The sequence below is a fragment of the Nicotiana attenuata genome, chromosome 2 (genome assembly GCF_001879085.1).
Source record: "Nicotiana attenuata strain UT chromosome 2, NIATTr2, whole genome shotgun sequence".
Classification (NCBI taxonomy): Eukaryota; Viridiplantae; Streptophyta; class Magnoliopsida; order Solanales; family Solanaceae; genus Nicotiana; species Nicotiana attenuata.
This window is the reverse complement of record NC_031990.1, coordinates 24180570-24208180: the sequence shown is the minus strand read 5'-3', so window position 1 is coordinate 24208180 and position 27611 is coordinate 24180570. Positions and strand designations below refer to the sequence as shown.

General features: G+C 34.3%; 2 protein-coding genes across 2 annotated transcripts; one reads left to right on the top strand and one right to left on the bottom strand.

The window, feature by feature from the left end:
- LOC109205537 (microtubule-associated protein 70-5-like) lies at positions 404-3893 on the top strand. The gene is made up of 10 exons (XM_019368251.1): positions 404-665; positions 1067-1152; positions 1276-1341; positions 1442-1612; positions 1880-2050; positions 2261-2416; positions 2504-2650; positions 2742-2813; positions 2880-3419; positions 3530-3893. Exons 1-10 carry the CDS (start codon positions 569-571, stop codon positions 3611-3613), a joined length of 1590 nt encoding a protein of 529 aa, XP_019223796.1. The 5' UTR covers positions 404-568; the 3' UTR covers positions 3614-3893.
- Positions 6190-8382, bottom strand: LOC109205529 (neurofilament medium polypeptide-like). The gene is made up of 3 exons (XM_019368241.1): positions 8135-8382; positions 7338-7419; positions 6190-7149 (listed from the first exon to the last, which is right to left on the bottom strand). The coding sequence occupies exons 1-3, from the start codon at positions 8156-8158 to the stop codon at positions 6425-6427; spliced, it is 831 nt and encodes a 276-aa protein (XP_019223786.1). The 5' UTR covers positions 8159-8382; the 3' UTR covers positions 6190-6424.

Genomic DNA, 27611 nt, shown 5'->3' with positions numbered 1-27611 from the left:
TAGCCTTTATTCCCTAGAATTTGTCTTGTTTAGTCTAATTTCACTTATTTTTAATAATAATATTTCTTGTACTCACATTTTTTTAGTTATTTCTTTATAATTGTGTTCCACTAAAAACAAACTTCAAGAATATGTTACAGCTAAACCATACAAACTAGTAAGCACAAATGAAGAGTGTGAAGCATATAAAGATTTTGTTCCATATAATCATTACTATCTTTTTTAAAGTTGAGTAATTAAACTAGGAAAAAGAATGTGGAATTACATTAAAGTTTCAAATAAATGGAAAAATTATAAAGTATCCTTTCACTAAAAAAATATAAGATATTAATAATAAAAATAGAGGGAATTAAAAACAGCTAATTAAGCTGGTTTTGATTTGTTATTTTCTGAGGTTTGCTTCAAAAGAAGGGAAGTCCATCCTCTCAATTTCCTTATAAGTAATTGACTCTTTAAATAGCTACAATTACAAAGTCTATGATTTACTACTTAATCTTTCTTAGTACCATTAGTTTCAAGTGTTGTACTATAGTTAGAAGTTATAGCAACAGAAGACAAAAGGAAAGAAATGTCAGGAATATATGAACTTGGGATTGAAGAATATTTTCTTGCTCATCCTGATCCTGTTATTTTGGAAATCAATAATTTGCAGAACCAACTCAAAGGTTAAAAACTACTTTTAGTTTTCACTTTCTGTGTTTCTTGATTATGATGCTAGCTGGCGTACGCAGTGAGTCTTATGTATTAGCTTGCATTTCGGCTGCTGGCTTGAACTCGTGACCTCTTGGTCACACGGCTGCAAGTTTTACAGTTGTGCCAAGGCTCCTGTCCATGCTTTAGCTGCACATGATAAGTTGTTGTCTTAAACCTCTAATATCCACAGTATTTGTTTGTACTGCAATGATGATAAAATCCAGGTTGAAATGAATCAATGATGATCCACTTTCATATAATCATCTGATTTCAGCTGTAGTATACTAGTGTTCTTATTTTGGTAACTGCCTTTTCTGAACACACTGCATATATTTAGCTATTGAATTTCAATTCTTGCTGTGAATTTAATCAGAGAAGGATCGAGAACTTGGAGCAGCTCAAAGTGAAATTAAGGCTCTGAAAGCAACGGAAGTCCTCAAAGACAAAGCTCTTGAAGAGGTACTCTCAATTCGCAATAATCTATCAAACCTCTATTTGGATCTATAACCAGAAACTGCACATGTGCTTGTTATACTTGAGCTATTACTATCGTATTGATAATCCAATTCCTATTTTCCACAGCTCGGGAATGAATTTCAGAGATTGGAGGGAAAGCTGAAAATCAGCGAAACACTTGTTGAACAAAAGGTATGCCATTCAATCTTTTTTGTAATCACGTGCTATTCAAGAGCAACCATTTCTTTACCATTAAGGGCATATAAATAATTGGCTATGAGTGCAAATGCAGAATCTTGATATCAAACGACTCGCTAATGAGAAGAAAGAAGCACTGGCTGCACAATATGCTGCTGAAGCAACACTTAGAAGAGTATATGCAGATCAGAAGGACGATGATTCTCCTCCCCTCGAGTCCATTATTGCTCCTCTCGAGGCAGAGATTAAGATGTATAAGAATGAGGTACTTTACAATGATAAACTCATTCCAGGCATGGGCGTAGCCAGAGCTGAACCCCCTTCGCCTGAAAATTACATTATAAATATACTTTGTCAAAATAGATTTTTATTTATATACAGTAAATGTTGAATCCCTTTGACTTCTTTGTATATTTATTTCTTTATATTTTGAACCTCCTTTACTGAAATTCCTGGCTCCGCCACATTTCCAGGTGCTTCATTTTCTACAATATTTGGTGGCATTAACTTCTTTTCTCTGTCGCTTTTCTAGATTGCAGCATTACAGGAGGATAAAAGGGCTTTGGATCGACACACTAAGTCAAAAGAAGCAGCTTTGCTTCAAGCAGAAATGATACTAAAAAGTGCTTTAGAAAGGGCATTAATAGTAGAGGAGATTCAAAATCAGAACTTTGAACTTAGAAGACAGATTGAAATCTTTCAGGTAGGAATTTCAACCTATGCTGCACAGACTCTCCAAAATGCTGCCGCAGTCCGCAGCCGTGTCGGATCCTCCAAATATGCACCACTTTTGGAAGATCCGACACGCACCCAGTGATATTTTCAGAGAGTCCGAGCAACATAGGTTTCAACCAACTCCATTCTATAAATAGCAGATTAGCGTATGGACTAACATGAATTTCTCTCAATGCAGGAGGAAACCAAAATACTTGATAAGACGAATCGTCAAAAGATTCTTGAGGTGGAAAAACTTAGCCAAACCATTGTAGAACTCGAGGAGGCAATTCTTGCTGGAGGAGCAGCGGCTAATAGACTTCGTGACTACAAACGACAAATTTCTGAATTACAAGTAAAAACCATGCAGACACATATTTTTTAATACTACTCGTCGACACTTTTATAGGTCATAAGACCTGAGCTTTTCTCAATCTTGTAGGAAGAGAAGAGGACATTGGAAAGGGAACTAGCAAGAGTTAAGGTTTCAGCGAACCGAGTAGCAACTGTCGTGGCAAACGAGTGGAAAGATGAGAATGACAAAGTTATGCCTGTAAAACAGTGGCTAGAAGAGAGAAGGCTGTTGCAGGTCATTAAACCATAACATCCAAATGCAAATGAATAACATTTCAAACTCATCTATTACATTTCTTGAAATAGTTTTCGCCTTGGCATTGCAGGCTGAGATGCAACGACTGAAAGACAAATTAAGCATATCAGAGAGAACAGCCAAGGCAGAAGCACAACTAAAGGTGAGATTATTCATTTGAAATTAACCTGATGTGTTTTATCCTCATTCTGTCAATGTTTTGCTATAGGATAAGCTGAAACTGAGACTCAAGACACTCGAAGAAGGCTTGAAGCAAGCGTTCAACGTCTCTGTCAATCCCAATAGAAACCATGGATCCACAAAAATTCAAAAGACCAAACACTTTTTTGGTGTTCTGTCGAACAATACCGGAGTAAAGAAGAGATCGACATCACAACCGAGGGTATCCACCATTAGCCGAATCACCAAGCAGGAAAATACGGATCAAAGAAGCGATGATGCTTCTGGAGAAATGAAGCAAGTCATTAGTCTGAAAAAGAAGACTTTATGGGATTCTCGAGATAAGAACATTGACAGTGTTGGAAAAGAAAATACAGAAATGAATAGCAAGGAAATCACACAATCACAGAAAGTAAAGAATCCAGGAGATGATGAAGAAGAAAACAAAACTAGTCGAAGCATGGAGAGCGATAGCGATGATATAGTATCAGGTTTTTTGTATGACAGGCTACAGAAAGAGGTTATCAGTTTGAGGAAGTTTTGTGAGACAAAGGAATCTGCTTTGAATACTAAAGATGAAGAAATTAAGGTAAAATATTACCACAAAACAAAACTCTATTGCTCTTATTCATCTTAAAATCCATGCAGACACTTTATCTTCTTCCTTTTATCATTTATCAATCTGTTTGGTGTTTTCAGATGCTAACGAAGAAGATCGAGACGCTGTCTAAAGCCATAGAAGTTGAAGCAAGAAAACGAAAAGTTAAGCAACAAGGTCAGTGAGAACATCTTGAAGATTCATGTAAAAAGGCAGAAAAGGTGATCTTGATTCATCAGTCTTTGACTCTTGCATTTATTGTATATACAAAGAGGTGAATAGTAATCACAGGAATAAAGATCCAAATTTCATTTGTAATTTGTAAAGTGAGTGACTAACTCTGTCACAACTGGATGGTAATTCTTTTGTTTTAGTTTCTTACTTTTCCCCCATTGTCCATGTCCTTGTACAGTTATTTTCAGCTTTAGATTCAGATGAGTAATAATAATTGGAAGTTTGATCCTTTTTGTTAGTATTCACAACACCTACAGCAGAGTGCTTCTTGTTTTCTGTTATGTTGCTCGGACTCTCCAAAAATGTCTTCTGGTGTGTATCGGATCATCCAAAAGTAGTGTATATTTAGAGGATCGGATACGGGTGGGGCAGCATTTTGGAGAGTCCGTGCAATACAGGTTTTCTCCAATAACTATACAATTATGTCATCATATTAAAAATGATCTCCATTTCGGACTTCTCCCTTTCCAAAATAATGTGGAGAAATCAAGAAACAGAAGTTGTCAACTTTGCACCTATAATAAAAGGAAAAAAAGAAGCAGCTCTCATCTTCTTGTTATAACAACTCTATAACCTACTAGTAGGGATGTGGTAGGATCGACATGATCCTTCCACCCTTAACCAGTGGTCTCGAGTTCTAGCCCTGGAATAGAAAATTCCTGGTAAAGAGAACTTTCCACTTAAATTAGTCGAGCTAGTAGATTCTGGATGCCAGATGGTTGACAAAAAAGACTCTATAACTCCACTAGTCAGAGATGTGATGTGGTCGACATGATCCTTCCATCCTTAACCAGAGGTCTCGATTTCAAGCTCTGGAATAGAAAAGTCCTTGTAAAGAGAACTTTCCCCTTAAATTAGTCGGGCTAGTAGATTCCGAATGTCAGATGGTTGACAAAAAAAACTCTATAACTCCACTAGTCAGGGATGTGGTGGGATCGACATGATCCTTCCACCCTTAACTAGTGGTCTCGAGTTCAAGCGCTGGAATAGAAAATTCCTCGTAAAGAGAACTTTCTCCTTAAATTAGTCGGGCTAGTAGATTTCGGATACCAGATGGTTGGAAAAAAAACTCTATAACTCTGGAATAGTAGCTAAAGAAGGCTTCCACCTTTTACAATCATCTCTTACTCTTAAAGATTGGATTGGGATTTGCCCACATTGGATCTCTTTTACATTATTCACAAGCAGCTCTAACTGTTGTTTTGTCAGGACAATCTTGATCCTCTGGTTCTTGCAACTATTATCACTCATGTCATTAGATAGACATCTAGGTGAATGGCATTGCTGGTTGAAATGTTGAATAACATAATACATCTCTTCATCAGATCTTAGCTTTTGGTCATTGGCTAAATCTCTGACATCTTCATTTTCTTGATTTAGAGATGAAGAAAATAGTGTATCAATACAATTCCCCATGATTAATTGCAACGAAAAGTTATGATTTATGACCAAAACCATCTCTATTTATAGTGCTGCTATCAGGTGCGGATCGGAGGTGCAAGTCGAAATACGCGTTCGGTCTAACCCAGTAGTTTTTGCTCAAACAGTGTATTTGGTGTTAAGAATTCATTAAAATGTACAAATATTAAATTTAGAACCCAATCACTAACACTTGAAATCGTCGTTCTAAAAACCAGAACCCATAAAGTTGAAATCATGCCTCCGCCACGGGCTTCTATAACAATATAGATACCACGTTCAAGACAAAGAAAAACGTGCAGGCCACCTTTAAGACCTTTTATTTCTAGCAAAAGCGACGTTTAGTTATTTAAAATTGCGCAACCATGCATATTTTAATTTCAAGAAGAAGAAAGGGTGATATTATATGGAATAAAGAACTAATCAAGAAGCTCTTGAGCTATTTTAAGGAACTCTTTTAGGTTGACTTTTACCAAATACAGTATATATATATATATCATTTTCTGTATGTTTTACCTAATGAGAACGCAATAGTCCCACAATGTCAACTCAACATCGGTGCCAAAGATGAGGGAGGTAAACTCTACCTTGGAAACCTCTCCCCATGGGTTCAAGATTTTAGTCGTTCTGCTTTTCAACCTTACAAATTGAATGAATTTGTTAAGACAAATACAAAGTTACTGGCCGAATCCGCAACTTGGTCTCTGGCTCCGCTCCCGCTCATGACTAGGCTAATCCTCCCCTTATTTACTCATTACAGAAGGGCCATTTTCAAGGGAACTCAATTGGCACCCTTGGGCAAGATAGCTACTTGCCTCATTTTGGTGGTGAAATTGTTTATTTGGAAATTTCCGGAAAAACTAATTATAGGTTCTTCTCTCCATTGAAACAGTAGAAGGGCCATTATGTTCATTAATAAAGAGTTTACTTAATGAGATATGGAAGTGAAATTGCGCCTATGTTCCTTATTTGTGGCGCATAAGCCTATATTTGCTCATCACCTCCAACAATAGAAACAACACAAATACATTCATAGAGAACAAACAAAAGTGGAAAATAAAGAAATTAATTATAGAAGATTTATTATACTATCACAAAGTACTAATATTTAAAGTAGGGCAATAATAGAAGATTTATATAACTAGACAGTTAAGCCGTTTGGTCACCTACTTATTATTCTCTTTCTGCACTTTTTACTTTAAAAGAAAACTATACCTTGTACATCGTATGTGAAATTAATGAATACAATAATAAGCATTCACATGGACCCAAAACTTTGTTTTGGACACATTTAGAAGCCCAATAAAGAAAGTACAAAGTAGGCCCACAATGATTGGGTCACATTACATAATTGTGCAACCTGTAGCATTTTCTTCACTAAAGTATTCACCGTTAACATAAGGTCCCTTTCCGTAGCTAAATGGGCCAGGGCCAGGCCCATATCCATACGAGTAGTTACCGTAATATGGGGCCGGGGCTTGTGGTACCGGCGTTCCGTAATACTGATAACATGGGCCCCCAGTATAGTAACATTGCCCACAACCACATCCATGTGCTGTTGCTTGTGGGTATCCTTGGACCGGCATCATCATCACCGGCTCCGATACCCACGGCGTTGCCACCATGGCAGCTATAGGACCGTCCTTGGGCTTTTCGGGCTCTTTTTGTTTAGGTTTGTCGATTATTGTCGGCTTTTCTTGTCCTTTTGGCTTCTCGGTATCGTTTACTTTGTCCTTCGGCTTTTCGGTATCTTTTGCTTTGTCCTTGGGCTTTTCGGGCTCTTTTGTTTTGTCCTTGGGCTTCTCGGGCTCCTTGGGCTTTTCAAAGGTGACAGTCTTACCTTTCTCAGGCTCCTTCGGCTTGTCTTTGGGCTTTTCAGGCCCTTTGGGTTTCTCGAGCTCCTTGGGCTTTTCAGGAGGCTTGGGCTTCCCAGGCTCTTTGATCTCAATACTCTTGATTGCTTTTCCTCCTTTACAACACAATTTGTCACGAATTTTTTCAGGACTGCAGCACACTACTGTAATGGTGACAGTATTGGCCTTCTCATCATACACTTGATCTCTAACTTCTGCAATTTAAACCATTTTAACATCAAAGGTTATTAAACAAAAGATATTTGTAGTAACACTTCATACAAAATGAGATGTATAATCTTGAAAATAACATAGGTTATATGTAAGTATAAGTAAGCTGACAATAATTCTTTTTACACAATTAATGTATATAAGTTAAATTCAAGTCCGAAAAGAGACTCACGGGGCATTTTGCAGAGAACTTTCTTGGCCTTCTTGTAGCAGCAAGGGCACTGAAGATCAACCTTGAGCACCATTATAGTGGTCTGTTAAGAAACCAAAAATAAAAAATAAAACATAAATCACTGTGTTATTCATTAAGGAAAATATGAAAATCAACGCTAGAGACTTCAAAAGTGGATCCAAATGCTAATCAGCTATTGAACATGTAATAATGATCCCCTTTTTTTTTTTTTTGTATTATAAGAAAAAAGAAAACACAACAACAATTACGAGCCCTGGTTTTTGACGGCAGACTCAAAAAGCCACCTACAAATAGTGGCGGAGGTAGGATTTCCCCTAAGGGGTTAAAAAGAAAGTTAAAAAATTAAAGAAATTGTAGCCAATGAGAAAATGACCTCTCAAAGGTTTTGAACCCCTTTGACCATTAAACTACGCTTTTGGGTTGTGTCAAGAGGATCAAAACATAATATCTACAGGTAGAAAACAGACTTTGCGCACAGATGCACAACTTCATACTCTCCTATCAAGAGTCGTGTACTCGGTAAGAAATTATAGCCAGCGAGAATTGAACAAACCTTACAAAGGTTTTGACCACTAAACTATGCTTTTGAGTTGTGTCAGGGGATTCAAAACATAATATGTGGAGGTTAAAAAAATTGCCTTATATATACGGTATAAATTTTCACGAAACCCCTTCCACCCTCCTAAGTCCGCGCATGCGGCTACAGACGGTTCCTCAGTCCCAAACAAGTTAAAACAGGCTAAGAAAAAATATATGATAAAAGAGACTAGCATTACCTTCTCAGTGTTGTCACCACCCATGGTTCAGACTTAGAAAGTGTAGACCAGGGAAATGAGAAGATAGATCTGAATTCACAGAAAAAAATGAGGAGGAGAAAAAGGGTGTGATATTAATAGTATGAAAGAATGATAAGGAGAAATGACTTAGGAAAGAGGTAAGTAAGTTAGGAAAGGAGAAGGAATTTGTTGAAATTCATGATATCATCAATTGATTGATTGGCAGCTTCTAGGAGTTGAATAGTTGTGTGTGGGGCGGCCTACGATTGCTGACTATATACTCTCGTTTGCATGTGCTGGATTTGATTGTTACACCTCACCTTTCCATTTTCTTTCTAACCAAAAATAATTTATTAATAGTAGGAATACTAGTGATGTGTATTTTCTTAGTTTAATCATGTGATACTTAAAGTTCATTACAGTCAAACCTCTCTATTACAGTTTCATTTATTTTGATACTTTTTAGTTTCTATAGTAAAGTGTTGTTATAAAAAAATATATATTATAACATACATAAAACTCAGTTCCAAAAAAAAACTTGGCTATTATAGTGAATGACTGTCATATATGGATGTTGTTATAGAGAGGCATGACTGTACAACGGTAACAATAAATTCAGTATAATCTCACAAGTAAAGTATGAGAAAGATAATGTGTGCATAGACGTTACACCTACCTTGTGGAGGTAGAGAGGGTTTTGATAGATTCTCGGCTCAGGAAAAGCATCATCACATCACAGTAAAAGAAATACAGTAAAGGAAAAGTCATTAAAAGAAAAAACAGTAGCAAGAACATGATAATAAGATAACTGAAACAAAAGAGACTGTCGGTGGTAATAAAGTTCTAAGTGTAAGAAAATCTACTATAGGTATTAAAAGGAAAAGATCGACTACCTACTAACATCCTACCCTAATTCTCGACCTTCATACTCTCTTAGCAAGGGTCATGTCCTCCGTAAGTTGCACATGTGTCATGTCTTGCCTTATGACCTCTCCCGATACTTCTTTGGCCTACCTCTACTTCTCTTCAAACCTACCATGGCCAACCTCTCACACCTTCTCATTGAAGCATCTGGGCACCTCCTCTTCACATGTCCGAATTATCTCAATCCCTGTATTCAGTATCATGTCCACTACGGGCCCATTAATCAATTAATTTAAATCCACATCGAATAGACTTAAAAAAAAAAAAGAATAAAACGCTCTATTAAAAAAAAAATTAATTCTCAAAAATTAATTGGTATTGATGATTACTAGTGATTGTATAGTACTACAAAAAATAATAAAGAATAGAGTAAGGAGTGGTTTAGTTTGGTTAGTGCAATAATGGAAGATGTACCCCACATGGCAGGTATGCTTAACCCCTAATTTGTTCTAACAGCTAATTTGTTCGCTAGTTTCTTTTACTTTGCAATTTTTGGATACTATATTATGTACTAATCATAAACTTTTTAGTAACAATTTTCAATTTTCTTTTCTTTAATTTGAAGTAGCAGCAAAAACATGTTGAAGAGTTGCCGTCCTAACTTCTCAAAATCTACCATTCTCGAAAATTCAAACTACCTAATAAAATCAAATTATACATGAAACAGTTTACCCCTTAGTATATCTAAAGCATCCTCATGTGATGAGAAATTTTATGCTAAATTAGAATAAACTTCTGTTTAAGGTCGGCTAAAAATGGATTTGACACTTGTATTAGAAAAATTGATGCATATCTGTTTGGCCACAAACTATTCGGTAAAATGTCTGTTTGGCCAAACTTCTAAAATCAACTTATATGGAATTATATTTTTAGAAGTGCTTTTGGCAAGAAGCAACTCGTATTTGGCTAATTAATTTAAAAATTATTTTTGAGCAGCAATTAATGTCTAGCTATACTTTTAACAAATACTTCTAAGTGTGTTTTAATCAGAAGTTTTTTTTTTTGTTTTAAAAAAAGTATTTTTCTAGAGAAACTATTTTTTCTACTTCTCAAAAGTTATTTTTTCTTTTACTTAAAACTATTTTTTTTTTCCTTCTAAAAGTTTGGCCAAACACCTTAACTTTAAAAAAAATATTTTTTTGACCAAAAAAAATATTTTTTTGACCACACGGGCTATTAGTTTCATTCTTTTCTCCTTCCTTGAACGGTACCAAGAATCTACCAGTGGTTTTTATTGGTCTAAACTTTAAACTGGGTTGTGACCTTAGGGGTTGGTACGTTGATTAAATTATCTCTGAATTATTATAATTTCTAGACTAATTTATTTTACTTGGGAGCTGCGATAAAATAATATCAACTTTGATAGGATAAATTGAGATAAGGTGGGATATCCAAGATTAAATTTGAGACAAAGTTTACACTTCGTTGGGTTGACAATATAAATTTAGTATCACATTTTATCCCAACTTATTCCACCTTTTCCCGCGTATCAAATGGTTGAAAAATAAGTTATCTCAGGATTAGTTATTTCACCCTCCCACAACGGTCAGCTGCCTTATGGCCGTTGCCCAACGTTATTATTGCACAAATAGCCCTTTTTGGGCAATTTTTTCTATAAAATAACACTTTTTGTAGTTACTAGTTCAGCCCTTTGAAAAACTATAAATACACTCCCCCCTCCTCTTCTTCATTTCTTAACTCGTATCTCATTTCTCAAACTCATATTCTCAATTCAAGTCAAATCATGCCCCGTACTTCTAGAGTGCGCTCATATGTTTGGGAACACTTTGAGGTGGTAGAGAAAAATGAAGAAGTTCACAAAGTAAAGTGCAAGAACTATGGTCTAGTTTTAAATCTTCGTCTAAAGTGGGTGGGCACAGGCTGTTTAAGGAGGCATATGAAGAGTTGTCTTGATCGTCCTCTAGAAATTTGTATTTAAGTTGATTTGAGACAATTTATGTTATTTTAAAATTATTAGACGTATTTATGCTTAATATTTTAGTCTGTTAGATTAATTTGAACTTTGAAGTATTATTATGCAATGAAAATCTAGTTTTACTTCTTTTTTGTTAATTTACTTGTTAAATGCAAACTTCAATTTGTAAGTTTGAAATAAAAAAAGCACTTGCAAATTATAAGTGCAATTTTTTCCATCTTCATTGTATTCTTTATATTTTTACTTTATATTAATATAAATTATAACAGTTATACAAAATACAAAATACAAAAAAAAGAATAACACTAACCCGGCCCGGCCAGGCTCCTTGGATTCGTAAACCTTACGGTTCATTTTCTACCCGGATGGACCCGAACTCGATAAGCCCGGTAAGCCCTAACCTGTAACCGATCCGGATTGAAACCCGGCCGGTTTCAATTTTTCCAACTCGGCCCGGCCGGCCCGGTCCACCTGTTTAACACCCTTATACCAAACGAGCCATTAGAGTTTTAGTTGTTGGACTTTTCTTCCATATGATCACCCTAGATTGATTATGACGTTTGGGGCCTACGTCTTTCCATCTCATACAAAATGCCACTCTATCCTATCTCTAATTTATGAGCTCTAGTATCACACGATACGGAGTTTAAAAAAACGATTTTAAAATTATGCATGAAAATTGTTATAATATTTGTTTGTTTATTAGATTTTTGATACGTACGGTCTTAAATATGTTATAATATTTGTTTGTTTATTAGACTTCTAATACGTATGATCCTAAATATTAATAGAAAAAATATTTTAGACCTTCGAATTAAACTATTTAAATTTTTATATCAGTAAATATAATTTTTTACAATAATATCAAAGAAAATATATTGTAAATATATGCCTAATATCTTATTTATTTAAAATTATCCTTTACAAATATAAATATTACTATATGAAATTAAAGAATTTATGTTATTTAAGAATATTATATCATAAACAATAAGTACAAAAAAATAATAATAACACTAACATATTTGCATATGTTTGCGTATACATATACGATTCTAATATATAAAAAAAAAATTTATTAAAATTTGGCTTTAGGCCACTAATTTTACTGAGCCACCCTGTTCTCCTCTCACTTTTGTTAGTCTCATTCTGTCCCTTCTTTCTCACGTGCTCTCAGTTTTCAGTGAAACACTACCAAAGAACCATGATAGAAAAAATATATATTTTCTTTCATTATTTGTGCTTTTTTATCTCATAAGTGCACGATTCTAGATGGTGTTTATGCTAAACACGGTTATCCATATTTCTGCTTGTTGCTTGCTGCTTGTGTGATGATAGGATTTATACTTTTATAGTGGAGTGCAATGAGATTGTTAGGCAAATGGTCAATGGTCGTGGCTTAATTTCTCCAAAAATTTTTAACACAATAGGCCTCTCGCAGCCATGTTTGTTGCTGTAATTCTGAGTTATAGAGAGCCTGGTGTCTATGTACCCGAACCCTGTTAACACGGATATTGTATTGGTGAACTACGATCATGACACGTGGCAGGCGAGGAAAGTGATGCGTGGCGTAGTTGTCCTGAATAAATATCTCGATACTCGAAGTCACAAAATCCGGATCGACGAACAGGAACGATACTAGTATTTGGGATCATCCCTTAAGGACCACGAAGGTAACACTTTGGGTAGAATTAAATCTTTGAGATTTCCACAAGTACTTGAAAGAGTATCTACATAGATGAAACTTGCAAGAAATCCAAGTAATTTTGTCTAGTTAGTATATACACAAATGAAACATATGGGGTAGTATGCAAAGACTTGGAACATCCACCGTCCCAGTGGCGAAGCTAGGAATTTACTCAAGGGTGTTTAAACTTGAAAGAAGTGAAAAAATCTCCGAGAAAGAGTGTTCAGTTTATGTTATATACCTTTAAAATCTAATATTTTACCTGTATACGCAGTGTAATTTTCTGATGAAGAGTTGACCATTCTTTACAACATGTAGCTTCGCCCATGTACCGTCCACGTACAGGCCCCTACATGATTCAAAATGCTAGTATTTGGTCATTAAATACTTTAACGTCGGTAGGGATGGGCAATGCGCTTTAAATAAAAAGAATTTAACTTTTGTGCATTGAGATATTTTTTCCGATTCAATTTAATTAACTTTTTGGCTATTTTTATATATATTAGGAAATTCACATTTTAATATTAGTTAACAATAAAATTGACCACATTAACCTTGATTTGTTTATTGAAAATATAACAAATATTCCTGGAATCTTTACTTCAAGGACAACTTTAAAAAAAAGAAGTTAATTCCTTCTTAATATCTGAAAAATTAAACATTATGGACTACAAAAAAAAAACCAAAAAATCAATTAAAGTGACCGGAGGAAGTATAATTTTTCTATTGTATCACGTTAAAAAGTCTTACAACAACAAATAAATTATAGCAATTGAAATTTGGTAACCTAGATAATATTAATTAATGATCTGTTATAACGCAACGATAAAATAACACTTTAGTCTCAAATTTGAGAGCCCGTTTGGCTTAGCTGATTTAGAGTAGCTGATAAGCATTAGGTGCTGAAAAGCACTTTTAAGTGTTGAAGCTGATTTAGAAAATAAGCAGTTACGTGTTTGGATAAAAGTGCTCAAATTAATAATATGCAGCTGAAGAACTGGGTATACGAAGAGTTATGTTTTAAAAAGAAGTATTTTAGGGATAGAATAGTAAATATTTTGGTCAAACTTAAACTACTTATAAGCTAAAATTTGATAAGTGGGGGGAGACCAACTTATGACTTTTGGCTTATTTTTGGCTTATAAGCACTTAACTTATAAGCACTTTTAATTTTACCAAACGCGTAGATAAGTCAAAAAGTGCTTATAAGCCAGTTTGACCAGCTTATAAGCTTAGCCAAACACCCTCTGAGTCAGCTATACTCACTGACCATAAAATCCAATAATATTCGTCTCATACGAATATTAAGCCAAATAAAAAGTACTAGAACTGGCATAAACACGATGCTAGGGCGAAAAAACTCCTAGAGAATATTATTAACTGCTATATATAATGCAATTCAAATAAAATCATTGTGAATTTAATTATGTTTCTTTTGTTGGTTTTTTTTTATGTATTTAATTAATATATTAAATACTTAAAAGAGGGTGAATGGGAAATGGAGGGAAAATGAAATTTTGAGTGAAATTTTAAGTTTCCCCTCTTGGCAAATGGACATTGTCCCATATTGGAAGAGGAAGAGGTTTTTTATGGGTATATAAACAATCGCTCTTCTTCTAGCTCTTAAAGAGTTGAGAAGAAGGCAAGCCCCACGCCGTCGTCGTTGTCGCTCGCTCGGCTTCGGCTTCGGCTTAATATAAAATCAAATCCGTTTTTCTGTTTTGGTAACAGAAAAGTAACTACCCTCTTTAATTTTCCCTCTTTATTGTTGAGTAAATGACCATTTATGTAATGACATTTATGCTGTGGCCGTTTTGCATAAACAGCCATTCTGAAGAGTTGCACCTCTTTAGATTTCAGCCCAACTTTGGCTATAAATACAACACTATTCTGCTCAGAATTTCACTATGATTTTATGAGTTTCTTCTCCTTCTTCTGCATACTTTTAGCATCAAACAAAGCAACAGTAAGTGTGATTTGCTACCGAACTTTGTGTTCGCTGAAACACTGGGGTTTGAAGTACCACTACGCCAGTGTGTTCATTCTATCCTGGGAGGAAATAATCCATAACCTTGGGTACTAGGAGGGGATTAAATTCCTTTAGGAAACATTGTGAATCCAATGGGCTCGAATTGGTTTTCTGTTTATGTTCATTTCTGTTTATGTTCATTTATATTTCCAGAATTATTTTACAAATACAGTCTACTAACAAGCTTAAAGAATTTAATATATATTCTGTATTTGTACTTACTGTTTTTGGAAAGTAAAACCTTTGTGGCTTTGTACTCTATTGGAGATTAAAATCTACGTGATTTTAACGTTTGTGTCATTCTTTTACAGAAATGACTAATGATAATGTGAACCAAGCTGATCCAATGGTGATTGCCAATGCCTCAACAAGCCGAACAATACCGGCAGCATTGGCACCGACGGAGAAACCTAGAAAATTTTCCAGGATTGATTTCAAGCACTGGCAGCAAAAGATGTTCTTCTATTTGACTACTCTAAGTCTCCAGAAGTTCATCAAGGAAGATGTTCCTGTGCTGCCCGATGAAACTCCAAAAACTGAACGCTTTCTCGTGATTGAGGCTTGGAAGCATTCAGATTTTTTGTGCAAGAATTATATTCTAAGCGGGCTGGAGGATGCTTTGTATAACGTCTAAAGTGGCGTGGAAACGTCAAAAGCATTGTGTATTGCGCTTGAAAGAAATACAAAACCGAAGATGCCGAGTTGAAAAAGTTTGTTGCTGCAAAGTTTTTGGACTACAAAATGGTAGATAACAAGTCTGTTATTACCCAAATCCAGGAATCGCAAGTGATTATTCACGATCTCCTTGCTGAAGATATAAATCAAATTAATATTGATGTTAAAAGTAGTAATCTTAGTATTTTTACTAACAAAAATTTCATTGAAGGTCTTGTCATCAATGAAGCATTCCAAGTAGCAGCGATGATTGAGAAGTTGCCTCCTTTGTGGAAGGACTTCAAAAACTACTTGAAACACAAACGCAAGGAGATGTCCCTTGAAGATCTCATCGTTCGGTTGAGAATCGAAGAGCACAACAAAGCTGCTGAAAAGAGAGGCCGTGGGAACTCAACAATAATGGGAGCAAATATTGTTGAAGAAAACAAAAAGAGGAAGAAGGCTTCTGGACCGAAATACAACCAAAGCACGAAGCGGTTCAGTAGAAACTGCTACAACTGTGGAAAACCGGACACAAATCTACGGAGTGTCGTGCTCCGAAGAAAGACAAGAAGAAGGGTCGAGCAAACATGGTTGAAAAGCATGATGATATTGATGACTTATGTGCCATGCTTTCCGAATGCAACTTGATGGGCAATCCTAAAGAGTGATGGATTGATTCTGGAGCCACTCGCCATGTTTGTGCTGTTAGAGAAGCTTTTGCTACTTATGCTCCTGTTGGACCCGATGAGACGATTTCTACGGGAAATGCTTCGAAGGCCAAGATTGAAGGATGTGGGAAGATATTTCTCAAAATGACTTCCGGCAAAGTGGTGACTTTGAACAACGTCCTTCATGTTCCCGAGATTATGAAGAATTTTGTCTCTACTGGACTTCTTGTTAAGAATGATTTTAAATGTGTTTTTTTTTCCAATAATGTTGTAATAAGTAAGAATGAAATGTTTGTAGGAAAAGGTTACCTCACTGAGGGCCTTTTCAAGCTGAATGTAATGGTTGTTGAAAATAATAATAAAATTTCAGCTTCGTCTTACTTACTTGAGTCAAATGAATTATGGCATATACGTTTGGGTCATGTCAATTATTAAACCTTGCGGAAAATGATTAATTTGGAAGTATTGCCTAAGTTTGAATGTGAAAAATCAAAATGTCAAGTATGTGTGGAATCTAAGTATTTTAAACATCCTTATAAGTCAGTTGAAAGGAATTCAAATCCTTTAGACTTAATTCACACAGATATTTGTGATATGAAGTCAATACCATCTCGCGGTGGAAAGAAGTATTTCATAATTTTTATTGACGATAGTACTAGATATTGCTATGTTTACTTACTTAATAGTAAAGATGAAGCAATAGACGCATTCAAGCAATACAAAAATAAAGTTGAAACGCAACTTAACAAGAAAATCAAAATGATAAGAAGTGATAGGGGTGGTGAATATGAATCTCTTTTTGAACAAATATGTTTAGAATATGGAATTATTCATCAAACAACAGCCCCTTACACGCCCCAATCCAATGGGATTGCAGAAAGAAAGAATCGTTCATTAAAGGAGATGATGAACGCATTATTGATAAGTTCTGGTTTGCCACAGAACTTGTGGGAGGAAGCCGTTTTTACGGCTAGCCGAATACTAAATCGAGTACCCCATAGCAAAACACAATCCATTCCATATGAAAAATGGAAAGGAAGGAAGCCCAACTTGAATTATTTTAAAGTGTGGAGGTGTCTGGCAAAAGTGCAAGTTCCTAAACCTAAAAGGGTAAAAATAGGACCGAAAACCGTTGATTGTGTTTTCATAGGATATGCGACTAATAGTAAAGCATATCGATTTCTGGTTCATAAATCAGAAAATCCCGACATGCATAATAATACGGTTATAGAATCAGATAATGCTGAGTTCTTTGAAAATATATATCCGTATAAAAAGGAATGTGAGTCGATTGGTGAAGGATCTAAACGACCTCGGGAAGAAACAAAAGAAAGTACACTTAACCAGGAGGATCCAAGACGTAGTAAACGTCAAAGAACGTCTACTTCATTTGGACCAGATTTTGTGACTTTCTTATTGGAAAATGAGCCTCAAACATTTAAAGAAGCTATGTCTTCTTCGGAATCATTGTTATGGAAAGAGGCAGTCAATAGTGAAATAGAATCCATATTGAACAACCATACATGGGAATTGGTTGATCTTCCTCCTGGAAATAAACCGTTGGGTTCTAAGTGGATCTTTAAGAGGAAAATAAAAGATGATGGCACTATTGAAAAATATAAGGCAAGACTTGTGGTCAAAGGGTATAGACAACGAGAAGGTATTGAATATTTTGATACATACTCTCCAGTTACAAGAATTACGTCCATACGAACGTTAGTAGCGTTAGCTGCAGTTTATGGTCTTGAAATTCATCAAATGAATGTTAAGACGGCCTTTTTAAATGGAGATTTGGAGGAAGAAATATATATGGAACAACCTGAAGGGTTTGTGATTCCAGGTAAAGAAAAGAAGGTCTGTAGACTTGTTAAGTCCCTTTACGGATTAAAACAAGCACCCAAATAATGGCATGCTAAATTTGACCAAACAATGTTGTCAAATGGATTTAAGATAAATGAATGTGATAAATGTGTGCACATTAAAAAGTTTCAAATCACATAGTCATTGTTTTTGCTTATATGTGGATGATATGCTCATAATGAGTAATGACATTGCCAACATAAATGCTACTAAGCGTATGCTAGCTAGCAAGTTTGATATGAAAGACTTGGGAGTTGCTGATTTAATTCTGGAAATTAAGATCCATAAGACTTCTCAAGGTCTGGCATTGTCACAATATCATTTATATTAAGATAGTACATGAAAAATTCAAGCACTTGGGTTTTAAAGTTGCAAAGACTCCAATTGACGTGAATCTTGCATTAGCAAAGAACAAAGGCCAAAGCATATCACAATTAGAGTATGCTCGTGTGTTGGGTTGCTTAATGTACATCATGAATTGTACACGACCAGATATAGCTTGTGCTATAAGTAAATTGAGTCGATATACGAGTAATCCAGGTCAATCTCATTGGATGGCCATGAAACGAGTTTTGGGGTATTTAGTACATACCCAGGACTTTGCTTTGCACTACAGTAAATATCCTGCGGTCATTAAGGGATACTGTGATGCAAATTGGATCACAGGATCAACTGATTTCAAGTCCACAGTGGATATGTATTCACCATTGGTGGAGGAGCGGTATCTTGGAAGTCGTCCAAACAAACTTATATTGCCCGCTCTACAATGGAGGCTGAGTTCATAGCCTTGGATAAAGCCGGTGAAGAAGCTGAATGGCTCCGGAATTTCTTGGAAGATATTCCATTTTGGCCCAAACCGTTGGCACCAATATGCATACATTGCGATAGTCAAGTGGCAATTGGAAGGGCTGGGAGCGTTATGTATAACGGTATATCTCGCCATATACGACGAAGACATAAAACCGTTAGACAATTACTCTCTAGAGGAATTATCACGATTGACTATGTAAAGTCAAGTGATAATGTGTCGGATCCACTTATAAAAGGCCTAACTAGAGAGGTAGTTGAGAAGTCATCAAGGGGAACGAGACTGTGGCCGAGAACAAGTCATAGTGGCGGTAACTCTACCTAGAAGACTGGAGATCCCAAGATCTAGGTTCAAGGAGATCAAACAAAGTCATTAATGACGGTTCAACATTGTCAACTAAACTTTTGGTCCATTCCCGCGATGAGACAATGTTCAGTACTAAGGATAAAGCATTAAGGCTTTTTAATGATTTCTAAATTTGATACGGGGTATATCAAATAGTGTATCTACGGGATGACACATTTAGGAATCACCTATGTAAGTGTGAAGTGTTAGCCGCTTCAAGGAGAACTTTATAAGGCCAGTTCTCTACGCACTTATGAAACCAGGCGGTGTTCATGGCTGAAACGAACACAACAATGAGAACCAAAGACGGTTAAGGGTTGGTTGTGTGACTTGTGGTTGTCTAGGTATACACCAAAGTTCGACGGTTCAAAGATATCAAATCTACCGATTGATCGAGTATATCCGACATAAGTTCACTACGAAAAGTTCAAAGGGAAACCTACTTATCCAGATGCAATTAATTCTTGCTTGCGAATCACACAGTTTTTCATGCATACTTCCGTGATATAGCCATTCCCCATTCATGTGGGGGATTGTTGGGTTTTTTATGTATTTAATTAATATATTAAGTACTTAAAAGAGGGTGAATGGGAAATGGAGGGAAATGAAATTTTTGAATGAAATTTTAAGTTTCCCCCCTTGGCAAATGGACATTGTCCCATATTGGAAAAGGAAGAGGTTTTTTATGGGTATATAAGCAATTGCTCTTCTTCTAGCTCTTAAAGAGTTGAGAAGAAGGCAAGCCTCGCGCCGTCGTCGTTGTCGCTCGCTCGGCTCGGCTTCGGCTTCGGCTTCGGCTACGGCTTCGGCTTCGGATTCGAATTCGGAGTCAAATGATCGATAGATTGATTAACTTTTTGGACCAAATTTATTTGTTAATAGTAAAATATTAACAGAAATGTTATTTGTTTTAATAACAGAATATTAATATTAAATATTAATATTAAATCCAATCCGTTTTTCTGTTTTGGTAACAGAAAAGTAACTACCCTCTTCAATTTTTCCTCTTTATTTTTCCTCTTTATGGTTGAGTAAATGGCCATTTATGTAATGACATTTATGCTGTGGCCATTTTGCATAAACAACCATTCTGAAGAGTTACACCTCTTCAGATTTCAGCCCAACTTTGGCTATAAATACAACACTATCGTGCTCAGAATTTTACTACGATTTGTTGAGTTTCTTCTCCTTCTTCTGCATACTTTTAGCATCAAACAAAGCAACAATAAGTGTGATTTGCTACCAAACTTTGTGTTCACTGAAACACTGGGGTTTGAAATACCACTACACCAGTGTGTAATTCGTTCTATCCTGGGAGGAAATAATCCATAACCTTGGGTACTAGGAGGGGATTAGATTCCTTAAGAAAACACTGTGAATTCAGTGGGCTCGAATTGGTTTTCTGTTTATGTTCATTTCTGTTTATGTTCATTTATATTTCCAGAATTATTTTACAAATACAGTCTACTAACATCTTTTACACCACCAATTTGTATAAATTTAAATCAAAATAAAAGCAAAGAAGTCCTAATCAATCGTACTTAATTTGTTTTAGGCATACTTATCTTATTGCTAAAGAAAGATGGCAAAACGTTTATACGTTATTAAAGGTCACTCGTATAACATGGTGGTTAACTGCATCTTAGTGCACTAACCTCTTTTTCAATCAAATGTTCCTATTTCAGTAGTTGAAGATCAACAAAATAAAACTTCATATATATATATATATATATATATATATATATATATATATATATATATATATATATATACATACATACAAGTTTGTCCCTTTTTTTATTTGCCCAAGTCTTGATAAACAGAGTTATCTAGTACTTGTTGATTGTTGCTGGTAGGAGATGGTAAAAGTCCCGTGAAATTAGTTGAAGTGCGCGCAAGCTGGTCTCCGGACACTATAATTATCAAAAAGGCAGGGGCGGAGCCAGTGTTCTGGATACGGGTTCGCGAACCCAATAGCTTTGGTTCAAACCTTATATTTATCTTGAAAAAATCATTGATTACATATAAATTATTAGTTTGGAACCTAGTAACTTGAAATGCATAGAATACTGATCCAATAAACGTGAAATCTTAGCTCCGCCTCTGCAAAAAGATAAACTTCTAATATATTATCACACCTAAGGTATATAATCAAAAGACGTCTTTCAAGTACGACAGAACTGAAAATGCATGAATTAAACAACTTACGTAAGAGGAAAAATATCGTATTCAAACTAAACTAGTTAATAACTACTTTAAGTTTTAATATAAATCACAGGAGATGGAAAGTGCCACATAATCAAATAAATCTTATGTCAAAGATTCTTGAAAGGACAACGAGCCAACAAATTTAAGTGATTTTTTTATAAAGAAAATACTCACATAAAATATGGTAAATTAACAAGTTGTCCGAATCTTTTCCACCCTTTTTGGTGGGACTTCAAATTTGGTGTCAAATTCGTCTCTTTTGTCGGAAATTTAGTTTTCTGATTCATTAATCATTACAAAAGCTATTTTAATTATAGATTTTAAATAAAAAATTGTCAATATAAAACTGAAGATTTTTATAGGGTTCTTTTCTTCCAGTCTAACTTCCCTGTGTAACCCTTGAAAAATACAAATTATGAATAAAAGAAATAATAGAGAGAGTTGGCATCATTGAATATAGTAGCTTATACAGTTTTTTCAGATTGTCACCATATCACTCATTTCCCTTTCTTGTCGGTGCATCTGCATCTAAAATTTTACAGCACTTAATAGGCAAAATACACAATTGACACATACATACATACATACATATATATATATATATGTTTACCCTAAAATCCGAGTAACAATTAAATTTGTTTTGTGATTTTAAAGATATGGATTCAATCCAATACTAACTGATAAACAAGGAATCAAGTGTATAAATTAAAGAATAAGGTATATCAAACCAGTGTGTAGGGGTGTACAAAGGAAATCGAAAAACCGCACCGAACCGATAATTCGAGTCAAACCGAGAAAAAAAATCCGACTAAGGTTTGGTTTGATTTGGTTTGGTGTTAGAAAAAAAAAATCCGGCCATAATTGGTTTGGTTTGGTTTTAACTAAAAGAAGCCAAACCGAAACCAAACCAACCCGACATTATATGTATACAAGTTTTAAAATATTTTATACATAAAAATAATTATTGTAATGTAATTTATAAATATTTTTTAACCTTTTCCATAGTTCTCTTTTAATGTATTATCAGCTTTGATTTAGAACTTTTGAATGGTCAAATATGTTTTGTAGCCCATAAAAGTTAGTGACTCAAATAAATTCCAAAGCAAAATCAAATCAATAAAAATGTTAACAAAAAAATTCAATTCAATACTAGGAATGACAATAATATTGGATATTTATTTTCTTAGTTTTCATTACTTTAGATAGTGAAAATACATAACTTACTTTTAATATTATTTAGTCATGTATTTAATACTTAGTACTTATTAGTCGTACTTATTTTAACATGATTTAGTACTTTTAGATTATATTTATTTTTATTATAGCTTATTAATAAGCAATATTTATTTTATGCGATTTGTTGGCCATTTTAGTATAATCATGACTCATCTCACATTATTTTGCATTATTTTATTGGGTAACATCTTATATAGTTTTATCCTACTAGGACCTAAGAAATATTAGAGCACAAATTAAAATTTTATGCTATGAAGATTTTGTTGAAAAAAACCCGAAAAACCCGAGATTGAAAAACACGACTTTTGTTGTTTTGGTTTGGTTTATAGATTTAGAAATCCGAGACAATTGGTTTGGTTTGGTAATTGAAAAACCCGAACCAACCCGGTCCATGTACATCCGTACCAGTGTGTGAGCTAGTCTCGACCTCGGGCTGAGGCGACCTCGAGGTATAGTAGGGGGAATCCTAAATAAGGTACACTTTCAATTGTAGTAAAGAATCTTATTATACAGCTGTCTAACCGCCTAGTACAAATCCGTTCCGGAATTTACGCCGTGGTCTTAGGGCCACTGCGGGAATCTCGCTCTTTCTGTTATGAAACCATATCGGTATTATCTCGATCTTCGAATCTCGTACTTTGTCATCGGACTCGCGCCTGGTCTATTTCGATCTTGTTCTCGAAGTGATCCTCGAGCCCACGAAATCGGGCATGAAAGGCAATTATCTGGCACAGATCCGACTAGGCTAATCTTGACTCTCTGCAGGCATCTCCAACCTTTACCCCATTTTTGGTCCCCAAAATGGGGATTTTCCCATTTTGGGGACAACATACTCCAACCATTCCCCAAACTTTTTTATATTCTTCTCTCTCTTCTATATTATATTATTATCTTTCATTTCAATTTCATTTTTAATCTCATTAACAATTCATNTTCCTATAGAAAGTTATGGGATTTTTATTAAAGATTGTCCTGTCAGAAAAATAAACTGCAGATTTTAGCGTCCACTGGACCCTGGGGTGGTGGCCTTAGTGACCAAATCAGAGAAGCTTCAGAGCATCTCCAACCTTTACCCCATTTTTGGTCCCCAAATTGGGGATTTTCCCATTTTGGGGACAACTTACTCCAACTATTCCCCCATTTCTTCCTCCAAACTTTTTTATATTCTTCTCTCTTCTATATTATATTGTTATCTTTCATTTCAATTTTATTTTTTAATTTTCATTAAACAATTCCATCTTTTATTTTTATTAATTTGTAATTTCCATTAAAACAATTCCATAAAATTTTAAATAATATAATTTGTAAGCAATTATTATAGATTAACTAATAATTCAAATAAAAGTGAAATTATTGCGATACAAGATTATTTAAATACATATTACAGAACGATCAAATTCATTTAATGTATTTTCAATCTTCACTTTTCAATTTTAGCACCATCTAATATTTTATATTCAACCTTTCAATTTTAGCAACATCTAATATTTTATATTTGCACCATTCATTTTTTAAGATAATTATATATTTTTTGTACAATTATAACTTATAATAAAATTAACTTACAATTTTACATAAAAATAACAAATGCACAAAAATTAGTTTATCAAAATTATACACCAAAGTTAAGATGTAAAGTTAATATTATAAAGACATTACATAAACATAATTAGGTATATATAAAGAGATAAATTAAAAAATTAAATAATAAAATAATAATAAAAAAGTAATAAATAGTAATGGGGGAGATTAATAGTGTACCCCATATTTGAGGAACACTATTCAACCCCATTTTGGGGACAAAAATAAGGGAAGGTTGGAGCTAAATTACCCCCAAAATTGCTCCATAATAGGAAATGGGGGTAAGATTGGAGATGGCCTGAATGTTTCCTAACTTCTTATAGACCAGACTGAGATCTTATTCATTTGTAGATGGAACTCAGCAGGAACACTACTGTGAGAGGGGCGACTCGCATCGGGACTTCAACTAAGTCAGATTCCAAAATACGTGTAAGACTTAAAGGGGAAAGCTTCGTATCAGGATATTTATTATTTTCGATCTCGAACCCAAAACCTTTAATTAAAAATGAAATGATCTTATCTAGGGGTGTTCATGGTTCGGTTTGGATCGGTTTTTCCCAGAAAAGAAACCAAACCAAGTAAGTCGATTTTTCAAATATTAGAACCAAACCAAACCAATTAAGTCGGTTTTTTCTCGATTCGGTTTATGTCGGGTTTTGTCGGTTTTTCGGTTTTTTCGGTTATTTGTCGGTTCTTTCTTAAATATAAGATATACACTACCAAACACATATTCCGGCGATCACATTTTCAACGTAACACTATCAAATCAATTGCCCTTTGAGAAATCTATTATTTACCAAGATATATTGATGATAATTGAATCAAATAGTGATGAATAATTTAAGGACTCAATTAAAAATATATTATTTTTAACACGAAATGGGTTCTTACACTTAACAAAAGAAAACTACCAATCAAACTAGAATGTAAAGGTAATGAACTATACTAAAAGTGCAAACTGTTAACATTTACCATAAAATTTTTGAAACTTGGTATAAAAATATACATATACATAGGTGTAATAATAAATTTTAAATAGCTACTCCTATAGTCGGTTCGACTCGGTTTTTTTTTTTTTGGTTTTTTTCTGATTAAAACCAAAACCAAACCAAATTTGATCAGTTTTTAAAATTCAAAACCAAAACCAAACCAAACAAAAAGTATCGATTTTTGGTCGGTTTGGTTTAGGTTTCGGTTTGGTTCGATTTTCCGGGTTTTTATGAACACCCCTAATCTTATCACTCCCAACACAAACACCCTTGCTAGTTGACCAGCAATATTTCTTACATCTTCGTTACACCATAAAGTTCGTCATGCATGTTTCATTTTTCTTAAAATATAATTCTTTGTCAACTGCCTCTTAGCTCACACCGACAAAACTTCTTTTATATATAAGTTCTTTTTTTTTTTTTTACATCTTTTGCTTTTGATTATATATTCGAAAAATTAAAAGCCACCAAACCTACAAGTAATCAGAACTCAAATGATTGTGATAATGAATAAAGTGGAGGGTATTTCATAATTGTTCTTGGAAAGGCTGGTAGGGAATGGACCAAAGCTTCTGTTTCACAGCCAAATCTCTTTGCTTGGAAACTAAGGAAAGATAAATGAGGGAAACTAGAATAAGATACAAGCTAATTAAAGCGAATTAAAATATTAAAAGATTTAAATTGTAAAAAGATTGAATTCCAAAAATTGTAGAAAATTAGCTTTATCTCCTCTTCTAAATTTACTTAAATAAAATCCAATTGACATGATTTGTTTAGAAAATATCATATCATATTGAATTTGTCTATTGTATGAACAAACATAGAAAGATACAAATATCTTAAAACTGAAACTGTTGTCATTTTTTTTCCAGTTTTCCACCCGATGTCCGGTACCCACATTGGGGCCCGACTAAATCCAGATTCGCGTCGGGAAGTCCCACATTGGGGGGTAAAGCGCTCCCTAACAAAGGCAATACCATACCAGGGACTCAAACCCGAGACCTCTGATTAAGGATGAAGGAGTACTTACCACTCCACCACAACCCCTTGTTGGTAAATTATTATCATTGAGTGTAGCTCATATATGTTTTCTTATACTAGTATCTATGAACATGTTTTACACGTTAATAATGGCACGTGATGAATTAAATATTTATTTATATGAAGGAACAATAAAATTTAATTAATGAGAGAAATTTTTTATTTGATAATACAATAATTATCTAAATGCCGAAAAATATTATTACATTAGCATAATACAAGAATTTAAAATAAAAGAACATCATCAAAACTTACACAAATGATCAATTTAGTCATGTTAGTTAGATAATTATGTATTATAGTTCAAAAGTATTTAATGAGATATCTTAACGAGCACTTCTTGTGGATAATTTTTTATGTATACTTCCTCCTAATGCTTTGGTTGTTCTGCCTTAACCAGAACTCTTGTTGTCGATCTTTATATCCCTCTTGAAAGTGCAACATACAATTATTCTTGCAAAAAAATATATTGCGGTAAATATAGTCAAATATTTAGGATGTTTATCCTTGTGCTTTATTTATTATATTTGCAAAACACAAACATACTAAAAATTATTTTCACACAAATTTAAAAGGATATTCCTTAGTTTCAGAAGACGAAAGTTGAATTCAGGGGTAAGAATATACTTAGAAGCACATTGACTAGTATCATAATTTTTGCATGTATGACGTTATTGTCAAAACTTCTATATACCATCTGAGTGCTATTACATAAGATATTCGGCGTATCTAAGCTTTTCAGTAGTATGATGGACACATTTTTTATCGAAAAACCTATATATATAATGGAAGATCGATTTTAACTTAGTCTACTATATATATGGTGACACTAACATACATAAGAAATAATAAACTTGACAACAAACAAGTATGGTAGAAGGCCATTTAGCATTAAAGTATTTAAGTATTCTTCTTGGTAGTTTATTGGTATCATTTTCTACTGAGTCAAAAGCTGAAAAGCAATTTTTTTTAGTATAAAATTTTGCAATCAACCTTTTATTTAGTTGATCAATATATTTATTTCTGCTAGCTAAGATATCTTTTTAATTCTATCATGTGATTTGCACAAATTACGTTTTAATCTAATGATAGAAATATTTCTCTTATTAACTACACTACTATTACCATTCGGATTGATAACCAAGTGTTCAGGAAGAACTACATCATCTTTTATTGGGTGCTCTTCTTCATTTTCAACACGAAGCAAGAAGACACTGAATATTGGATATGTTCTTACTTTATATTTCTTGTCAGTTGAATCTTTTTCATTTTAGGCCAGAAGTATAAATTTGGCAAGCTAGCTTTTACAGTCTCTGCTTTTGTCGATTTTGGAACTACTGGTAGTACTTGATAGAAATCACCTTCCAAACTATTAATTTTCCACCAAACGGTTTATTAATATCCAATATATCTCTAGAACTCGGGGCAATTATTTCGGTTGTTTGACACTTAGCCATAAGTTCTTCATCCCATATTATCAATTTTGCTTTCCTTATAATTAGCACCAT